General features: G+C 39.8%; 1 protein-coding gene across 3 annotated transcripts in view; it reads right to left on the bottom strand.

Moving 5' to 3' along the window:
- Positions 1–10,719: 10,719 nt before the first annotated feature.
- The window catches only part of IQSEC1 (IQ motif and Sec7 domain ArfGEF 1), a gene marked incomplete at both ends in the record, with an annotated part of 318,984 nt that continues 310,100 nt past the window's right edge, over positions 10,720–19,603 (bottom strand). For all 3 annotated transcript variants that reach the window (XM_080350600.1, XM_080350599.1, XM_080350601.1), the window contains 3 exons: positions 10,720–11,280; positions 12,589–12,638; positions 19,396–19,572. In XM_080350600.1, the coding sequence (XP_080206726.1) occupies positions 10,720–11,280; positions 12,589–12,638; positions 19,396–19,572 (788 nt within the window). The remainder of the gene's footprint in view (positions 11,281–12,588; positions 12,639–19,395; positions 19,573–19,603) is intronic.

Here is a 19,603-nt window from a genome sequence, read left to right on the forward strand (position 1 = left end):
CTCTTGAAGGGTGAGTTTTTGATGTTCTGTACCCTACTTGCCTTTGTAGGAAACATGGGCACCTTATTGATGAGAGAAAAGGCAGCCCTTTTGCTAGCCCTTTGAGAAAGGCAACAGATAGGAAAGGCTACCTGCAGGAACCTGCTTCTCTGTAAGATTACAGTAATTTCACAGATTTGTGGTTACAGAAACACAGAAGTACCAGCTACCAGGGCTGATCCTGAGCTTCTAATCTCCAGTGTTCAGTTCTGGTTAAGTTGTCCAACTTCTTATAGTTTTTGAAAGGTGGAAAAGCAAGAGTTGATATCTAGTCGTACCAGAAAAATCAAAAGTTTTTTAAAAAAGGGTAGAGAACACAGAGACGGCTCCAGCGCTTTGCAGTCTCTGGGGTGGAGTGATACCATGTTCCTGCCTCTATAGGGTGCTTATATCTATAGCTGGGTGTTGGTATGGATAGTAAGACTAAGAAGCCTGCTCTGCTGCTCAGCCCCATGCCACAAGGGGGTGATTGAGCAAGTGGCACTGCGGTGGAATGGTGGAGTGTAGGAGAGGGTGACGCCCGCCCAGTGCCACATCCCAGTGCTGGGAGAGCTGTGGTGGCTGGGACTTCCCCAGGGAGGGGTCAGCAGAAGAGGTGTGGGTCCTCACATCCTCCCCACACTAAATATGCAGGGGTGCAAGTGCTAAAGCTGAGGCCACACTCTACTGAGACAGGTCAGACTGGTTCGGGTCAGTACAAAGGGGGCAGCTCTAAAGAAAGGATAAACAAAGAATGCAGTAAAAGACTTCTTAAAAAAAATGATCCAAACAGGGAAAACAGGGCTGGGCGGCTGGGAAACAGCAGGAAAACGATGCCTCATCAGGAAGTTCAAAAGCACTGAAAGAGCAGCCAGCACACTCCACCCTGTGTGTTCATTCCCTAAGCATGAGAAGGGTATTGTTAGCATATCCTAAAAAATCCCTCCTTTTTTTCTCCATTGCAGAACAAGTCATAGTGGATGACAGTATATTCACAGCATGAAAATACAAGTAGACTATCACTTGCACATAGGGAAACCACTTTGTTTCTGCACTGACGCAAATGGTATCACACCACTGACTTTGTGCCTCCCGCACAACTGCAGTTGAAAGCACACTCCTGGCAGCTGCAACTTAATTCTACCATGCTGACCTATAAACAACTTCAAACTTCGCTGCACAAGACTGCACAATATGCTGCTAAAAACGTAATAAATAAATCAATCTGCCTTCTGCGTCAGCAACATGCCCAACCCTTTTCTTTTCCCTCTTTTATTTACAACTCATCTCTGCTTTCTCTGCCACTCCACATTTGCTCACATGTTTATATAATTTCAGCAATTCCTTTGGAATTGTTAGACCACTCTTCCCTACATTCCTGGACCAGCTAATTCCTCAGCTGTCAGACAGCTTTTCATAACTCACATTCTGCGATCAGCCATGACTGCCACAGTCAGGTCGACTGCAGTCTATTCCACATGAATTTGCTTTCTTAAGGAGGAATTAATACAAGAGATATAGATCAGTAAATCAGTATCATGAAATTATGCTACAGTTTTCCTTTCTACCCTACCATATTTTTCAATAGCTGCTTAAAAAATAGTATTCGTTAACATAAACATCTGATAATATTTAGCTCTTTGAGCTATCGATATTTTACTTACTGAAAAAGTGCCACTGTAGGTCTAAATTACTTTATACAGATCTTCACCAGTCTTTGCAGCACTTCCAGGAAAATACATACAATTCCTTTAGCAGCCTCTCCTCCCTTTATGCAATTGTTGTTTTCTCCTTTTCAGTCAGACAGCTGGTAAGAAAGTTTTGCACTTGAAATTCATAACTGTCTCCCCTATGGGCATGTGACGATGTCCTTATTGCATCATCGCTCCCGTCTCTCAATATTGAAAAAAAAAGTTGGCTTACAAATGAGATCTTCGGAAAGGTGAGAGCAGGAACTGGTATTTCCGCTTTTGCTCCTGGTTACATGCTGGGGAAGTAACGTGATGTGTTTGAAACACAGATGTTAACACGTGACTGTATAAATACATTTGTCCAAGCTGGCATGCATCCAGAATTATTGTACTGTGGCTATCCTAAGTACCTGAAAAAGAAACAGATACATACAGTGAGTGAAAGGGATTCCTCACAACTTACAGTGACACTTAGAGGCAAACTGGCAATTAGCTCTGTCATGTTAGATAAAAAGGAAGCACTAAATTATGAGTATTTTATTTTCTAAACTGTATTATTTCAAATAATAAAGGATTACAATTTTTTCTTTACAGTCAAATATGCTTCAGTTTTTCAAGAGAGAAAAAACAGGCCAAACATTGTATTGGAATAAAGTATAACTCTGTGAAGGAGATAAACCTAAGCTCTCAATCTAGGAAACCGGCTGTTCCGGTGGAATTGTGTAGGAGCACATCTGTGGATGGAGAGCAGGAAGCTGGCCTGGAGAGCGCAGGGTTTCTATCACACAAAAATGACAGCGGTAAGTGAGAGAACAAGGGCGCCTATAAAAAGATCCTGCAGTAACTGCATAAAGCACATCCTGGCACTATTAATGAATACAGAAGGGAGATGGGTCAAGAGCCTCTTTGCCAAAATAAATGTGGTAGTCTGCTGTTGGAGAGCAAGGAAAGAGCTCCAGGAGCTCAAGAACATTTTATTAATAATTTTTTAGATGAGGCATCTGTTTCTCCCCTCTCATATATGGAAAGAGAAACAGATGAGCCAAAATGCAAGTGCTTTTTTCACCAGCTTTCTCTTCCAGTTATGTCAAATCCACAGTCAGGAGGAGCTGTTGAGGCTGCCTCCCTGTCTTTCAGACAGACAGACACCTGTTTTGCATGAAGCTGTGCTGGCAGTTTTTGCAAGTATGTGAGCAGGGTCATGAAATAGTCCAGCAATCCAGAAATCTGAATGCTGTGGTAGCAGAAAACAATTAGAAAGAGTAGAAACAAAGTTTCTTCAACCCTTATGTATAAAATATATGTGCAAGCTGCTTTGAAAATTTACAAATTGCTATAGCACATCATCAAAGACATTTTTAAAAGTTGCTGAAATGCTGTGAAAATTCAGGGCTATAAACACCTAGGATGCCTGAAGTCCTACTTAGAATACTCAGTACACATTTCTCATTGAGCTAGAAATGTTACTTCTTGTCACCACTCTTCAAAATTCAAGTGTTCAAGCAAAACAGAAGTTTTGGAGCCTGGAGTAAGGGCCAAGACAGAAGCAGAGACACAGGATGACCAGAAAGATGGAGAAGACAATATATAGGATGAATCATTAAATAAAAATGTCCTTCTCTGTTGTTGGAGATAAATATGAAGGAATATTAGCCAGTAAAATGAAAACAGTAATCAGTCAAGAGCATATGGTGAGCTTATGGAGGAGAAAATGCTCAGCTGCTTTAATTTCCAGCTGTGACACCACTGCTGAATAACAGCCTCCTAACCCAGAACACCTGCATAGTCCTTGCTTTTGCCATTTCCCTAGACAAAAAACTAAAGCCTATTTCTTTGTCAAACACTTGCTAATGCATTATCTTGTAGCAGAAATGAGAAGCTGTAGGGAGAAAGCATTTTTCACGATGCATGCACAACACTTCATTTGCATTAGAAGGAACTTACCTTATTCAGCTTCCTAAAGACAGATTATCTTTTCCATGCTCATAATATATACCTGTTTAAATCACTAGGCCTAAATACGAAGAAATAAAAGCAAGCTGAAGTTGTGTATGCCATTTTGCAACGGAGCTGACAAATTGTATGCTTGTGTGATTTGTTTGAGCTGTGCCTTGTGAACCAGGATGCTAATTTCACATCTCAGTTATTGCAAAAATGCTAAATAAAGGGGATTTTAAACATAACATTTTATCCTTAAAAATATTCATTTATACATATGGTAAAAATAATAAATCTAACCAGCTGAAAAAAGTAGTGGTTCCAAGTCAGCATCACCCACACAACTTCCATTTAAATCTTAATTAGCTTAGGAAGTCCTTCAAGCAGAGATCTTCATTGAAGCATTTTCTAGCATTCATGATCAGCCTCATCCTGCAGTCGATTTAGTTTTGCCAAGTAACACAGGATTTGGCTTTAATTTTTGAAATAATAGGAAACAAAAAGAATACATACTAAAAATACACCTAAAATGAAACATTTTCCCATCATTTGTGTATTTTAGATAGTTCGTTCAAGTCAGCTGTGCTATATTCTCCTCTAGGAATTTTATATCAACAAAGCATAGCAGCGGAAATCACTAAGAGGCTAGTAAATAGGCTAAAAACCCTTTTGGAAAAGGCGCATATAATGCAGTTATCATACCCATGAAGATTTATTACGGCATGTTTCTATAAGTACCTTGTTCATCTTATGCAAATACGTTTGTCAGTACATACGCCTGCTGAAATATGAAATATTACACAATCCTGACAGCATCCTAATTCTGATTCCTTGTGACCGTTTGAGTGTAAAGAAGAACCTAGAAGTGGTCTTAATGTTTCAAGCTCAGTCTGAAAAGCTGAGGGATAAGCAATAGTGCGTGGAAGATGTTCTGGACTCTGTGTGACCGGCACCTGCGATACCGTGCAAGACGTTAAAAAATACTTGGGGTTCAGGTTGTAGCTGATGAAGAAGACATCACAAAACTATTACCATTATATATACTCCAAATAAATACCTGGCAAAATGATACCAGACCTGTTTTTATGAAACTCCTGAATGCAAATCAATCATTACGGCCAACTGGAAAAAAAGAGAAGTTAAACAGAATTAATGAGGTTTTAAGTCAACAAAAACCTGAAGAGAGAAACAGATAAAACCTATTTCTGAAGTGAAACCCATGAGGGTCTTTAGTTAATTTCCCTGTCATTTCAATATTGCACTTCTTTATTACAACTAAGTAATAGGGAAAATACCTGGAAAGTAACCCCCTCTTGTAGTGTGCTGACTGGAGGAGCTGCAAGTGTCTTGTTATCACATGGCAATTCATTCCTGCAATTACTGTGTGTACTGATACACACACACAAACATCTAAAATGCACAAACAGGACAGAGTTCAGGAAAAGTTTCCAAACACCTGAGTTGCAAAATATGTGGTTTTCAGTAGCAATTGATGACAGAAAATCTTGCCCTTTTTCTTAATGCTAGGGCAAGATTGCCCATCCTCAGCAAGAAGGCAACAGGCAACTCCATTAAGATGAGCATCTCAAATAAGGATATTAAAAAGTAAAACCCCCCATCAACAACTGTGAGCTATTAGACTATCACACAATTAAGCTACATTTTTTTTAAATTCAGTTACTTGCATTACTGCCACTAGTACAAATCTACCACACAAACCACAACTGCTGCTGATGTTCCTTTGGCTATTTATTTTCCTTCAGTAGTGCCACACCATGAATGATTTCAACCGAGTCTTAGTTTAGGTAGGAAGCAGCAGCATTTAGACATGTTATTTAGGTCCTACTTTAAAAATGGAACAGGAAAAAAAGCCCAGCATAAGAAAGACCAGATTTATAACAAAATTTAAAGGCTTTTCAGAGTTAAAGACAGACCCTCGGCCTTCGCAAAATGTAGGTGCATCAAAATTCTTAAAATCCTAAGTTCTAAAACAGGGATAGAAGTACCAGTAACGAACTCCACTGCAAATTCTTCTGTTTCCAGTAGCAGCAGGTTTCTGTGAGGCATCGGTTACCTTCCGATGGGCTGTACGGCTGCCAAGAAGCTCCTAGTGATAAATGGATACTTACCCATCAAAAAATCATTGATCAAGATGTACATCCTGAAAATACAGCCATTCAGAAATAAGTCATAGTTGACTACTCCCACAAAATCATTCAAGAATCTCCTAAAATTCATAGAAAAAACAAGCAAACACAGGATTTAGTTTGAATTGAGCTAAGCATTAGTTTTAGCAGGGTTTACACACACACTGTAATCCCCTGGGAATGCAGGAAATGCACAGAACCAACACAACTGAGTACGCCACAGGTTATTATCTAAAATAACGGCAGGAGCGTAACATCAAATGTTGCGAAGGCCCCATGTGACAAATGTGCCCGTGTAGTGATCCTTCTGTGGCATAAATTAAGACGCACAACAAACCAATAGAGGTACAAGGGCCAATCCTTGCGCGGTGGCGTCACTTACTGCCGTGTGGGTGGTTCCGCAGCACCGCGGCTCCTCTCCACGCCCTGTCCGACGCCGACGAGCCATCCTGCGGCACCGGCACAGCCGGAGGATGAACGGCAGCAGCTGAATGTGCCCGACAGCTCATGTTTAAGAAGATTCAAAATCTAGTTACTGTTGTTGTTTTTTTTCAATATTAGAATGTTCTGACAAACAGTACACCAAAAAGCCTCTTCAGTGTCACCTCTCATTGTTCGCAGATCTAGGTCTTTTATTGATTGCTCTTTATCGTACCACCAATCAAAACCTACTGAGAGGGGATCCCAGCCTCCACAGCACCAACCACCATTTCCACCAACTTATCTTTAATTTAAGACGAAGACTGAACTCTTGGCCCCTTTGGAGCAGCAGAAATCCCATTGCCTGAGCAGGGCCAGGATACCATTGGAAGGAATTTCTTCCAAGTCTGAAGAGTTGAAGTTCTTGGATTACAGAAAATGAGAAACAAAGAGTTTTAAACGATTTATTTGATTTCTCCACATGATCACAGTTATAGTTTTACATCAATAGGGTCTGTTACTACTTACAAACAGAATGCATATTAAAATGAAAGCACTCCTTTCTTCCCCATAGTTACAAAAGGGGTCTCAAGCCTCCCCAGAACAGAAGCTTCTTGTAAGCATAATGTTTTTTGAAGTCTTTAAGAGTCTGCATTCAAGACCTAATTCTAACAGTTTAATACAACTCAAAGCTGATTTAAGTTCCTAGCAGGAGATAGGCAACCTCAAAGTGACTGCAGACTTATAGTAATACTAATTTACACACTATGTACAATTTAGAGAATGATCTATTCCCCCTACTGGTCCCATTTTCACCACCCCCTTCTCTCTTTTCCAAATTGAATCTTGTTATTGGTTCCACTTTTCTTTTAAATATATACACAAGAATCCATTTTGCAGGCAAGAAGTGCGATGGTATTTTACAACGGAACAGCAAAATGCATGCTTAACTGCAGAAAACACACAGCTTCATATGGAACAGCAAGTCAACACCTAGAGATTGTTTAAATATCTGCTGACTGTCTTTCAGCTCATTTTAGCAAGAAACAAGAGGCTTCTGCTGCATGCAGTACATGATGGGAAAATCATTCTACACTGTATGTTAGACTTGGGTTTTTTTCTTTAGCAATACAAGACGCACATTATATTAGGATGAACTGGTTTTTTTGTTGTTTTTACATTGTTTTACATTTCATTCTTAACTTAAAAAAATAAGAATCCCAAATATATATCATTGATTGTTGTCCCAGAAAAGATTTTTGTTGCCACACCTTCATTCGTTACGTTTCCCTTTCATTTTTTTCCAATCGGCATTACTACTTTGCCACATTGTTTATGGGAAAAGAGAAACATGGTCACTCTATGCAGTTCTGTACCAGTTTGTAGTTGGCAAATGCATTTGAGGAAAAACCCTCTTCATTTTACTCCTGCACCCACAGTGTTAAAGTACTATCAACTTCCTACTCTAGGCATGACCCACACTGCTCAAAGCAATTGTCAGTCAAGGACGGAGTCTGAGAGGTTACACTACAACCTGAAACAAGCAGCTACGCTGACACGAAGACACATTTGTTTGTTTGAAGTACGTACAAACACAGAGTCTAAAAAAACAGAAAAGAAATCAAGTCCACTGTTTCTCCTCATTGACTGAAACTAATACGAGTTTACAAATACTGTGCTCTTATTTGACCAGTTTTGTTGTTTCAAGTAGCCTCAAAATGACCTGTGATTTTACACATGCGACTTAAGGCGCCTGGAGGGCAGGCACAAACGCGTGCACACAGCACGTGTACATGTTCTTTTTGCATGCACATTTGTGATGTCTCCTGAATATGTAACTGATTGCACATGGAAAATCAGTGGTCCGGCATTAAAATGTGGCTTACTGCGTAAGTTTAGAATAGTTACATGTAACCCTAATTTAAATGAATGAAAGGGGTTTTTAAACATAAAGCAAATGCAGATCTGGGAGATTTAACATCTTTGTTGGTAATTAATGCAGCTAGAGTCAGATTTTCCCCTCCACTGCTACCGCATATTCTGTATTCCATACGCAAGCAATGTTACTTACATTGTAACTCTGCATCTGAAACAAGTACAGGCTCCATCACTCAGGGCAGAGGAGCACTCTTACCTCCGTTTTAATTAAAAGATGCGGTTTCTGAAAGATGTTCATACCTGAATGGTTCTTTATCTTTTCTGGAACAACCTATAAATTACAGTTAGACTCTACCATTGGTACAGATGTATGAAGAAAAGTCTACATATTGAAATATGTTATCACTTTACTTCAACTAATATCAACAGTAACACTGATATATTTTGCAAATATACAATATGTAGAGTGTAGCCTCACACTAATAACAGTAGATGACATGCAGACAGTTCTACTTTCCCTTATAAGAACAGTATATATTTTTTTAAACTGCAAGGAACAGAGCCTCAGGGCACCCCGAGGAGCCCTCTTAAGGTAAGCCGCAGAATTTAGAATACTATGAGTGATACTTAAAAAAGAATAACGTCATTACTAATTTTATATTCTTTTCATGAGGATAATTTAGAGGAGAAGGAGCAGAAGGGGAAAACATATTGCACATGTGTGAAACAAACGTGGACAGCTCTAAACAAAAGGCTAAACTCTAGATTGCTGTATTTGCTCTCTGTGGAGGTTAACAAAGTGCTCAGTTCGCAGTTTTGCTGGTATTGTGATATCAATGGTATGAAAGGGAAAAAAAGACTCAACCTCTTCCCCGTCCCCCCCAATATTAGAGATGCCATGAGCGAGCCAATACCAAAAGTCACTCTCTTGTTCTCAGGTCATTATTCCTGACAATGGTATTACTGCTAAATAGAAAATCGACTGGTTGTTATTATTTATTACTTTTACCCATCTCACATGGAACTTTTTGCTCATCCTCTTCAAGGTTTGCTTTTAGGCTGGTACAGTTTTGCAGTTGTGATTCCTTTGTCTCTACTGTTTAGGTGTAAAGTCCTTGCAGTGGCTCAAAATGCTGAAACTACAAAGTAGGCGCCATGTATAACTTTGTACAGGATTTGGGGATAAAAATCGTATATAAATTTGCAAATGGTTTGATTACAACACATAAGCAACAACAGCACAGCCTGTTTTCATGTGATGTCTTGCAGCTAACTGGACTATGAAAGTGAGGGTTTGAGCATCAACTCAGCCTGCTGAGTGCTGGGTACTTTCAAACTAACAAATGTGATGAGTAAAAATGGTGAAGCCACTTTGTTGCTAGCACATGGCTACATGGAATTACATCTTTTTAAAATAGATATTTATATAAAAACCCTATACTAAATTCTAAAACAAACCTTCAAGTTTTAGAGCACTTCCACCTGGAAACACTCTGACTAGAATTCAGCTTCATCGGGGGTAAAAATGAGAAATTATGGTGAACAGGAAACAAAGTAGCTGAGAAAGATGGAAGTTTGCCATTTTCATGTTTGAGATGAATGTTTTTGCAGTGTATACATGCACCTGTTGGAACTCTTCATGTGTGTTTGTTAAGTCATATGCATACAAAAGAAATGTGGATCATGTAAGTTCACAGTTATCACAGCCTTTAAAGTGTCTAAGAATTTGTGTGACCAGCTGCTGGTAAATGGCCATCCTACATTGCTACGGTATAATTACTGCATCTTAACAAGTTTGCTTACCTGGAATAGCAGAGCAGTTATAATACTGATTACGTATGATACTATCGTGTTAATAAAATAAGGATTTATACAAAGCAGTATTTGACTACAACATTTAAATGCTATGTTACTTGGCACATTTAGTAATGATTGCTTAGAAATCTTTAGCAAGTCCAGAGGACTTTCAATGAAAATACTGAAATGTCTGAAATTTGTTTCTAACCTTTAATATTTTTGGTCTACTCTTTCATATACTATTCATCTATTATACTGTCCTATCAAGTAAGTGGAATTCCTTGTAAGGTCTATATATTGCTAGTTTTGTGGACTGAAAAAATTGCTTTCCAAGCACAAATGTTAACTATACAGTATATATATATATTTATATGTATATATTTATATTATATAAAGTTTACTTATGTACTTTCATCAACCATATCAGGTCTACTTTTTTTTTTTGCCCATTGACAATAAAAGAGCAAGAATGCAACACTTGGTTCTGTATCACTTTTTTCCTTTTCTCATAGACTAAGTTTTGATGATGCAGGTAAAACTGTGGAGGGATTTGGTGTAAAAGGTAGCTTTACTCATATTCAGCAAGCAGCATGTTTACAAGGCAGTTTGGAAATAAGAGCTAACCAGATGGTGTCTGTCGAGTGGGTAAGTAAAACCAGTATTGAGTGTGCTAACTTGAATTATTTTATTCGGTGACAGCAAGCCTGTAAGCTCACGCAACTCCATTAAATTGTCTGTCTAGGTAAAAACTGATGCTACGATTTGTTGCTTCCTGTAAGTGCCTTTGTAACGTGGTTGAAAACTACAGCTCTGAGGAGGGCCGGGCCGCTCTAGACTATTGTGCTGATGCCGCTGTGTTTGGGCTTAGTGCTGGCGGAGGTGGCAGGGGGCGGCGGGGGCCCGTGGTGGTGCTGGGCGTGTGGGGCATGAGCTGCGTGGGCCGGAGGCGCGTGGGGAGCATGGCCGTGCTGCGCGTGGCCGTGCGGCACGTAGGGCGCGTGCTGGGCGTGGGGCACGTGCTGGTGGTACTGGTGCGGGTGCTGGAGGTGCTGGGGCGGGTGGTAGTGGTGGTGGTGGTGGTAGGGTGGCGGGTTCTGCAGGTGGCAGTACTGCGCGTGGTGGGCGTGCGGCGCCTGCCCCTCGGCCGGCCCTGCGTGGTGCATGGCGGGGGGGTGCTGGGGGTGCTGCTGGTGGGGGATTGCTGGGGGGTGCGGAGACTGCTGGGATGAGCCGGATGGTGGATGGCCTTGGGAAGGTGGCTTTCCCCTTTTACTACCAAATAAGGAACCTAGGAGTGAGGAGGAGTTAGGCATAGTCTGGTGAGGGCGAGATGGACACTCTCGGGTTGATGTAGCTCTTCGGCGCATGTGAGGACTGCTAATGATGGACCCCTAAAAAGAAATTAATAGAAATAAAAATTAAAAAAATCTTAAAATGTTTAAGAGGAAAAGTTCACACTGACCCACAACTCCTCCTTCAGTGTTCACATGGGTGGACTACGTTAAGAGTTCTAGGAAAAAATGTATTTCCACCTTCTCTAAGTTGCCAATGAGGCATTCATGCCCTTCCTGGGATATTTTAAGCATTAGGTGTTTTTTCTCTCAGTACTTGAATATCAGATGCTATGACTTTAATTAAGAGGAACGTAAGACTTAGGAGTGTGTTTTTAAAGGAAAAATACATTTTAAAGTACCGTAAAAAATACCATACTAGACTTTTTACAACAAAAAAATCAAACTACATTAAATTCAACCTAAATAGTTAAACACACAGCAGCAAATATTACAGTTACAATTCAGATTTCAAAACAGTATTTTAAACTTTTTTTGAATAGTAGTTTTTCCACTACTATACGCCACAGTGCTGCTTCTAAAACCTACCTCTGAATTATGTGTTAAATGGAACCACACCATTTTTGCCACTAAGATTTCTATGTGATTGTGTTCTTCTGACCTGCGGTCCAACCTTATTTGGCCTGGAATGGTGTGTTTAATTTCTGGGTTTTGTATGTTTTAAAAAGACTAATGGGACACGACAGTACTTAGGCAAAGTGTGCTAGATTTAAACTGCAAGCTACCTAAAGCAAACACAAAAGAAAACAAAAAAAGGAGGAAAAACAAAAAAAGAGAAAAAAATCTGCAAGCTGAATTCAGAGACATGAACAGTATATATAAATGGTTTGAAGATGAATGAAATCTCATGAAATCCACATTGAATTCACCTATCTTAAGAATTTTTTCCTCCCATGTCCCATCTGTGCAATTCCATGGTGTCATGACTGCAGACATTTAGCAATTTAACTTGAAAATAAGCAATGGGAATGGTTGAGCATGAAAGTCAATAGTTGTAGCTAAATACCAAACAGCAAGAACAGTGTACTTGGTAACAAAGAGCAAGTGGGCTTTTAAGCTGGGACCAGACTGAAATGGTGGCAAAAGGACACATCATATTCATTGAACCATGCTTGCAGGAACAAAGGGAACAAGGTTAGCTCAAACCAAAAATGGCATTGGTCTAGAACAAGCTGTCAGTGCTTTTTAAGCTGGAAGAATACGGAGTGAGTAGCCTAGGCATGCATTTTATTCGAGGCAGGCAGGTTATAAGTTAGAAGAAAAAAGAGCAAAAAAATATGTATATAAAAGAAAGGTTTGAAATGCACATCATCACATCCAGCTAGACATCAGGAACTTCCTACTTACTTCCATATTGCTGTCTAGCGATCCTGCACTGCTGCGTCGCCCACGCTTGCCTGCCCAGGACATGCAACACCAGAGATTAGAGACTGAGACAAGACCCGGGTGAAAAACAGCTGCTGGCCCTGCGTCGCTAGCGGGGGCTCTACACACAACTAGAGGGGCTGCGGGGGACATGGCACCGCACCGGGACAGCAGCTACTACGGCAGAAACCGCGACTTCTAAGGCCATTCGTTAATAAAGATAAAGTTGCCGTACCTGACTAATGTTTAAGAGGTATTGTTGTTGTGAATCCAACTAGCATTAGCGGGGTGTGATTTTTTTTATTTTGTACAACCCTTAAAGTACATGACTTGTAGTATCTATATTTAGTTGTACGGTTATGGTGTTGACCAGCAACAATTTTAAATTGTCCAATTTCCTGGAATCTAATTGTCTATGAAGTTTCTTTCTTTAAAGACTGGTAACAAATATACATCTATATTTGTGGGGTGGGGTGTATTTAAATACAAAATATCGGTGTATTCTGAACTTCAGTGTGGGGGATCAGTGAGGGGCATCAGTTTCACCATTTCATTTTCAGTTTTGAACCTCAGTGGATTTCATATTATCTTCTTTCATGAGGTTTTAAAAAACTAAACTTAATTTTTTATCAGTAAATCTGGAATCTGTCTTGACATTATGGCTAGGTTTTGTTTGTTTAGCTGTGCAGTGCTTTATCTTCAAGTATGACAGATTTGTTCTCCAACGTTCTCCAATTGCCAGACATTTGCCTAGAACTACCCACGAAACACTCGACGGTTCGCCTGAAGAGCCAGAGTATGTCAGCAGCTATATATAGGACACGGGATCCCAGATTTTCCCTCTCATTTCACAGAAAGGAAAATAGCGTATGGCTGCAGTGGAAATAGATGTTTTTGCAAGGATAGCTTCTTGAAAATTGCTGTGCAATGTTTCCAAACACTTTGTATAAACAAAGCTAACCTTTGAGGAGCGGTCAGGTTCTCAAAGCTTCTCTAAAATCTGCATGTTTTCAGAACCCTACATTTTCACCATGCTTCCTCCAAGGCCAAATATCAAAGCCGATCTCCACCCTGCACTGGCACATCGCTGCCTTCAGAATCCAACACTGTCACGGGTGAACTGCAGAGGAACGTGAAGGTTTCAGCATCGCTGAACCTTCAGAAGCAACTGGTATCAGAGCTAAAGAGAAACACTTTGGGACTGGTTGGTAAGTGGGACACAACAGTGATTGCTGGGAGCGTCACCCTTACTTCTTGACATATCTTCTCATACACCAATTTAGACTATCCCTAAATCTTATGAGATTGGTGTCATCTAAAAATACCACCTACGGGATCCATAAGCAGAACTCTGACCTGGTTGGCCATGGGATGCTGCCCTGCAACCCAAGTTTCTCTTAAGAACTACAGTTCTGGTTAGATTACTGGAACATTTCTTGCTCTGTCTTTATCACCGAGAGTTACTGTCCAGTACAAAACGCTCTATGTCGACATTAAATTGAGGGGAAGGTGTTCGTGGTCAAGGTGTTTTGTTCAGCTTGTTAAATTTGTTGCAATTTTGAACAATTCCCCTAGAGAGGCTCTTCATCAAAAGTTTGGTGGTTCATCTCTTGCCGCAGTTTTGGCCTCATCAAAACCATGACTGTACTGTCTTATGAACCCCCCAAGAAAAACTGGTTTTGATAATCTCTTATTTTTACTGCTGGTCAGGCTTTTATATATTTCTGCTTTGCTACCGGGATTAGTACTGATTAACACACAACTCTTGCTTGCCAATACAAGAACACAAAGGAAGATTGCCATCTCTTAACTTAGCAGTCAATATTGCAAATAAGGCTGACAGTTGCCACAAGTCATTACATGTGGCCAAAAATGAAGGAAAACAGGAAAATCTAATGCCTTTTGCATAAGGCAAAGTCTCTAATAAAGTAAGTATGAACATGGTACATACACAGGATTTATGGACAGAGACAGATTTTTGCTTAGAATAACTTCAGGGCAAATTAGTACTAGCAAAGCCAAGACCAAACACAAAGTCCTACTTAAAATGCCTTTAATTTCCCTGAGATAGGCACTATCACAATTAAGAGTGCTTCGTTTAGTTTCTTAAAAACAAATGGAATCCGATTCTGTATCGGCCTACAGGGCAACATGAAAGCTGTTGAGGAAACCTGCCAGGATGTGTTTTGTGACACTGCTCTCTGCTCTCCCCTCTCAAAAAGGTTTCCCTAGAGCATCCAAATGGTGACTCTCGACCAGAACTGTATGTAAGCACAGCTCAGTACTCACATAATAATTAATGGCTGTGATACAAACCACAGTGGTATTTATCAAATCTGAAGGCCAGTTTTGCTCAATCTACTCTGATCTACTTGGAATTTTTAAGGATGTAAGAGGGGTTTTTAATTTATTTTTATAAAATTAAATTTCAGTTATCTTTTCTGATTCATTCCAACAATTCATTGATGTTAGATAGGAATATTCTTTGTCAGAAATCATCTTATACTTACATAACTAAAATATGTCCCATAGATGTACATGCATCATATAGGACTAAGAATATTCCAAATTTATAGTAGAAATAGTAAATGGCCAAAATATTTTTTACAAACTTAAATATTCCAAAAGAAAATACAGAGTTTCATTCATAAAAATCCACTCTACCTTGTAGAAAATGATCTCACAGCTGTGCAGATCATTACATTAAGTGTAAATACTTCTCACTGCTACCCTCTATTTCTTGAAACCCTGTTCTATGCCAGTGAGTTACACTGCTATCTAAACTCTGGATTACGAGCTGCCTTTGTATGTCTGGGGGAAAAGGTTTGGAAATAGTACTAAATAGAGGTTTCACTAAAGCAAACTAATGTAGCAGCTCTTACATGTTATAATGGCCTCCAAAGGCTGCAAAACTGATACTCCCAACAGCAGCAGAATCTGTAACCGTCTGGTTACTGAGCTTACAGCTCTTACCCAACCTGACTTGCTCAAAATTATCTAATTATGCTCTAATTGTTACTTTAGAGACACCACTTTCCAGGGTGAAAAGACTCTGTGTAACCTTCCTATTTTCACGTTGTTTTTGGGGGCAAAGCTGGAAAACTCTGTCTTTTCCCTAAGACAGAAAAGTTGTTGATACAATGGCATTTACTTACAGTGTGGGGTATCTTGGTACAACATACTCATAAAACAGTTTCATATTAACATACGCCTGTCACCAAAGACTTGATTCATACAAATCTGGGTTCTTTTTAAAAAGCAGGAAATTCTATCATACCCGTTACTGTTGCTACCCTGCCTGCACCAGAGAGCCCAGGAACTGCCCATCCCAGCACAGATGGATTCAGCAGATTAAGGGAGGCTGTAATTGCATGAACTCAGGGTCTTTTTAAGGTGATTACAATGCTGAGAAGTTCCACAGTCCTTTTCATCACATTTTGGGATATAGGAAATTAAAAAAAAAAAAAAAATACATGATGACATTGTGAAGGAAAAAATAAAAGCAGCTTTTTTTGGAAGGTAGAAGCATTTAAAAAGTTAAAGGTGACGACTGAGATTATATGCAATATACAAATAGCATTATTTTAATTCTGGAACTACTGTATGGTTTTGTTTCGGCCTTTTTTTCCAAAGGTCTCTACTGGTCTGTGATTCTTTTGAGATAGCTTAGGGGATTACGAGACAAGCACAACTTACATGGTAACCATTATACCATCCTGCACTTCTGTGCGGATTCCAATATTACACGGGCATGCCAGTTGTGTATTACTGGGGAAACCCATAAAACTACGATTTTTAAACCAGTGCAGTGTGTAAATATTATTTCCACTTTACAGGCTAAAGATGGGGGGGAATAAAGCGGGATCTCCACAGGTGCTCACCCCTAAACTCAGTGTGAAAACGCTGGGTCCCCCAGCAGCTCCAGGTCACTGGATTGCAGACTAAGCCTAAAATCCATCAAGAAATCTGAGAGATCCAGAATCGGAAACACACCCAGTCTGGTCCCCATGCTCTGCTTCAGCCACCAAATCCTTCTGCCCACCCACTAATGGCCACGACCGACTGCACACCTTTCTGTGAACCTACTTATCACATCATTGTATACGGAGTAAGTGGTGAAATGTCCAGAATTCTATCTGACCCGCTAAAACTCAGCTTAACTACATTACAATTTGTCTGTCTTCTAATAATTTTATGTATCTGTCAATCCACAATGAACAACGCTATCTTTAAACCACGAGAGCCTCATGCACATCCTTTTTGCAATTCTGATTTAAGCTATTGAGGGAAATGCATGGAAGCACAACTGTCAGAAAGCGATTCCCGACTTTGTGTCCTGACAGAGAAATCTTCCCTTTCCTTAGGCTTTACAGCTCAGGAGTCAGAATCATTCAGGGGAGAATCAGATCTAAGCAGCTTATGAGTCATCATACTTTTCCAAGAGAGAACTTTAAAGTCACTTTCCACAGGCACCATTTACTACTGAGATATCTGGTAGAGAGTAAGACACTGTTTTCTTAAATAGTTTTGGCATATACCCGTGCAACCAAAATGCTGTTCAATCAGATTTCCCCCTCACTGAATAAACATTTTAAAATTTTCAACTTGTTTTCGCAATGTTCATTGGACAATTATCTGCCTTGCTGCATAAATAGGCAACCAGGCAATTTCCTCCTATTTATTGGGTTTATTTCTGTTCAAATGTAGAAAGGAACTCTTTGAGCGTCCACTTCTATCATGCCTTTTCCTACAGAAAGACACACAGCCACACACAGTCCTGCTGCTGCTGTTTCTCCTCACTTGGATCCCGTTTCAACCACAAACAGAAGAACTGAGGCAACCTAACTCCATACTATTGGAGAGCTGCAGTGTCTTGCTAATGGAAACAGATTTGTCTTTCTATGGATCATCTGGCCTATATTAAAACAAAAGCAGCCTCACATGCAAGCTATTCACTGAGAAAACGCAGAAAAAGACGTACAATCTCATTAAAATGACACCGAATAACAAAGCAAATAACAGGTATGTAATTTCTCAGGTCAGTTGCACTGCACAAGAGCAAACAGAAACTCTCCATAATTCTCAACTTGTTAAAGTTAAAATTAAGTTTAGTTGGGTTTAACAAACTCATTGATAAACCCTGCAGTCCGTGAGTGATTTCTACTTTTTATTATGGACAAAAGTTGTTTTTAGTAATAAGCATGTCAACTGTAGGCATGCCCTGTTGAAATGTGAAATGTTTTCATGATTAGAAATACTTGTTTATTGCATAAAATCCATAACATGAAATTAAATATATGGCAATGTTTGAAAGTCAGGGATGAAAATTTCCCATGAGATGAAAAAAAATAATGAGAAATCACATTTCTGGGGACAGATACTCACTGAACTCACATATTCGACAATATGCTAGTTCTCATTGTCATGAATAAAAACAAAACAACAAAGGATGATGGAAGTGTCCTCAACTTGGAGATATGATAGTGGGGAAGACTAGTGCCTTGATCTAAAATCCATTGAAGCCAAACAAGCACCGATATTCAACTTCAGCCTGATTTTGGATCAAGGCACTAGGTCTTTTTAATGAAGCAAATGGGCCTATGAATGGAGTATGAAAGCCTCAACAGAGAATAAAATAATGGAAAGAGCTCGCTTTTACGTATTTGTATGCACATACATATACCCACAAAACACAGGCTATAATTCCAGTTTACATCAGTTTTATTATTGCAGCATAGCAAAAAGCTCTTCTTTAGTTAAAAAAGGAAAAAGACATGTAGTGTCTACTACCAAAGATATACACAGTATTGAAATTATGACTATACTGTAAAGCACCACTGCAATTAAAAAAACAAATCGGAGTATGTAACACAGACTAGGAACTAAAAAAATAATAATTAAAAAAAATATAGTTTCTACTATCCCCAAAAGTTCTTTCTGGATAGTGGGCATGGTGTTCAGATATGACTTCTTGCAAATGACCGGAATCCCGTCTAACACTGAACGACAAGGTTACTACCTGTGGTAGCCTGTACTATATGAGTGTGCCAGTTGCGTATTACCAAGGCAAACCATAGAATAAAAATGTACCAAACATCCCCTGGCTTTTCTTTGGCTAAAAAATCACACCACCACTCCTTTCTAGTCTTTAGCAATATTAATTGGTTAATAAATCTCTAAGGCACATCAGTGGTTTTGTGGGATATCAGTATTCTTTTCTACTAGGGCTTCCTTATAATTGGCAATAGCATTTCACAACAACCTCTTTTGCAAGAACTGGGAACTATACCTTGAGTTACAAAACAATAAAAGAGCATCAGGGACACACTGTATCTGAACGACATAGCTCTAGGCAGAATTTAGCAGGGCTTCACTCAATTTCATTCATCAATGTGGTAACACAGGTACGCTTGAGCACAAAATACACAGAAAGCGGTCATTACACAGAGACCAGTTTCTTTTCTTTTCTCTCTAAGCCTATTGTATGAAGGGGAAGAAGTAAAGGGGACGAAAAAAAAGAAAGGAACACTAAGTGGGTTACACCTAGCACAAGTCTTCTTTTCATAGAACACTTACGATTTCTCCTCTGTCTTCACTCTCCTTTAAAAGTATATCTAGCAATCTACAATGCTTTAAATGCTTTCAAATAGTGGTTGCTTCATCGAACAAGGGTAAAAAACAAACAGAAATTAAACACGAACTACCAAAGCGGAGCTGTTTAGAACGGCTGTGGTTTCAGCACGCCTCGCTGTGCCCGCCCAGGGCGAGCGGGGCCGTGTCTGCGCTTACCTGCTTCCGACAGGTCCCGCAGGGAGCTGCTCAGCGCGCTGCGCTTCAGCCCCTCGCCGCTGGCGTAGCTGTCGTCCAGGCACGCGCGGCTCAGCGTCCCGTTGCCAGAATCCTTTTTCAAACTGGAGCACTGAGACATGCTGGGACGCACCACTCCCTTCTGCTTCTCTAGCTCGGCTGAAATAAAGAAAAGCCATTTGCAATTTGT

This window comes from Nesoenas mayeri (assembly GCF_963082525.1).
Source record: "Nesoenas mayeri genome assembly, chromosome: 10".
Lineage (NCBI taxonomy): Eukaryota > Metazoa > Chordata > Aves > Columbiformes > Columbidae > Nesoenas > Nesoenas mayeri.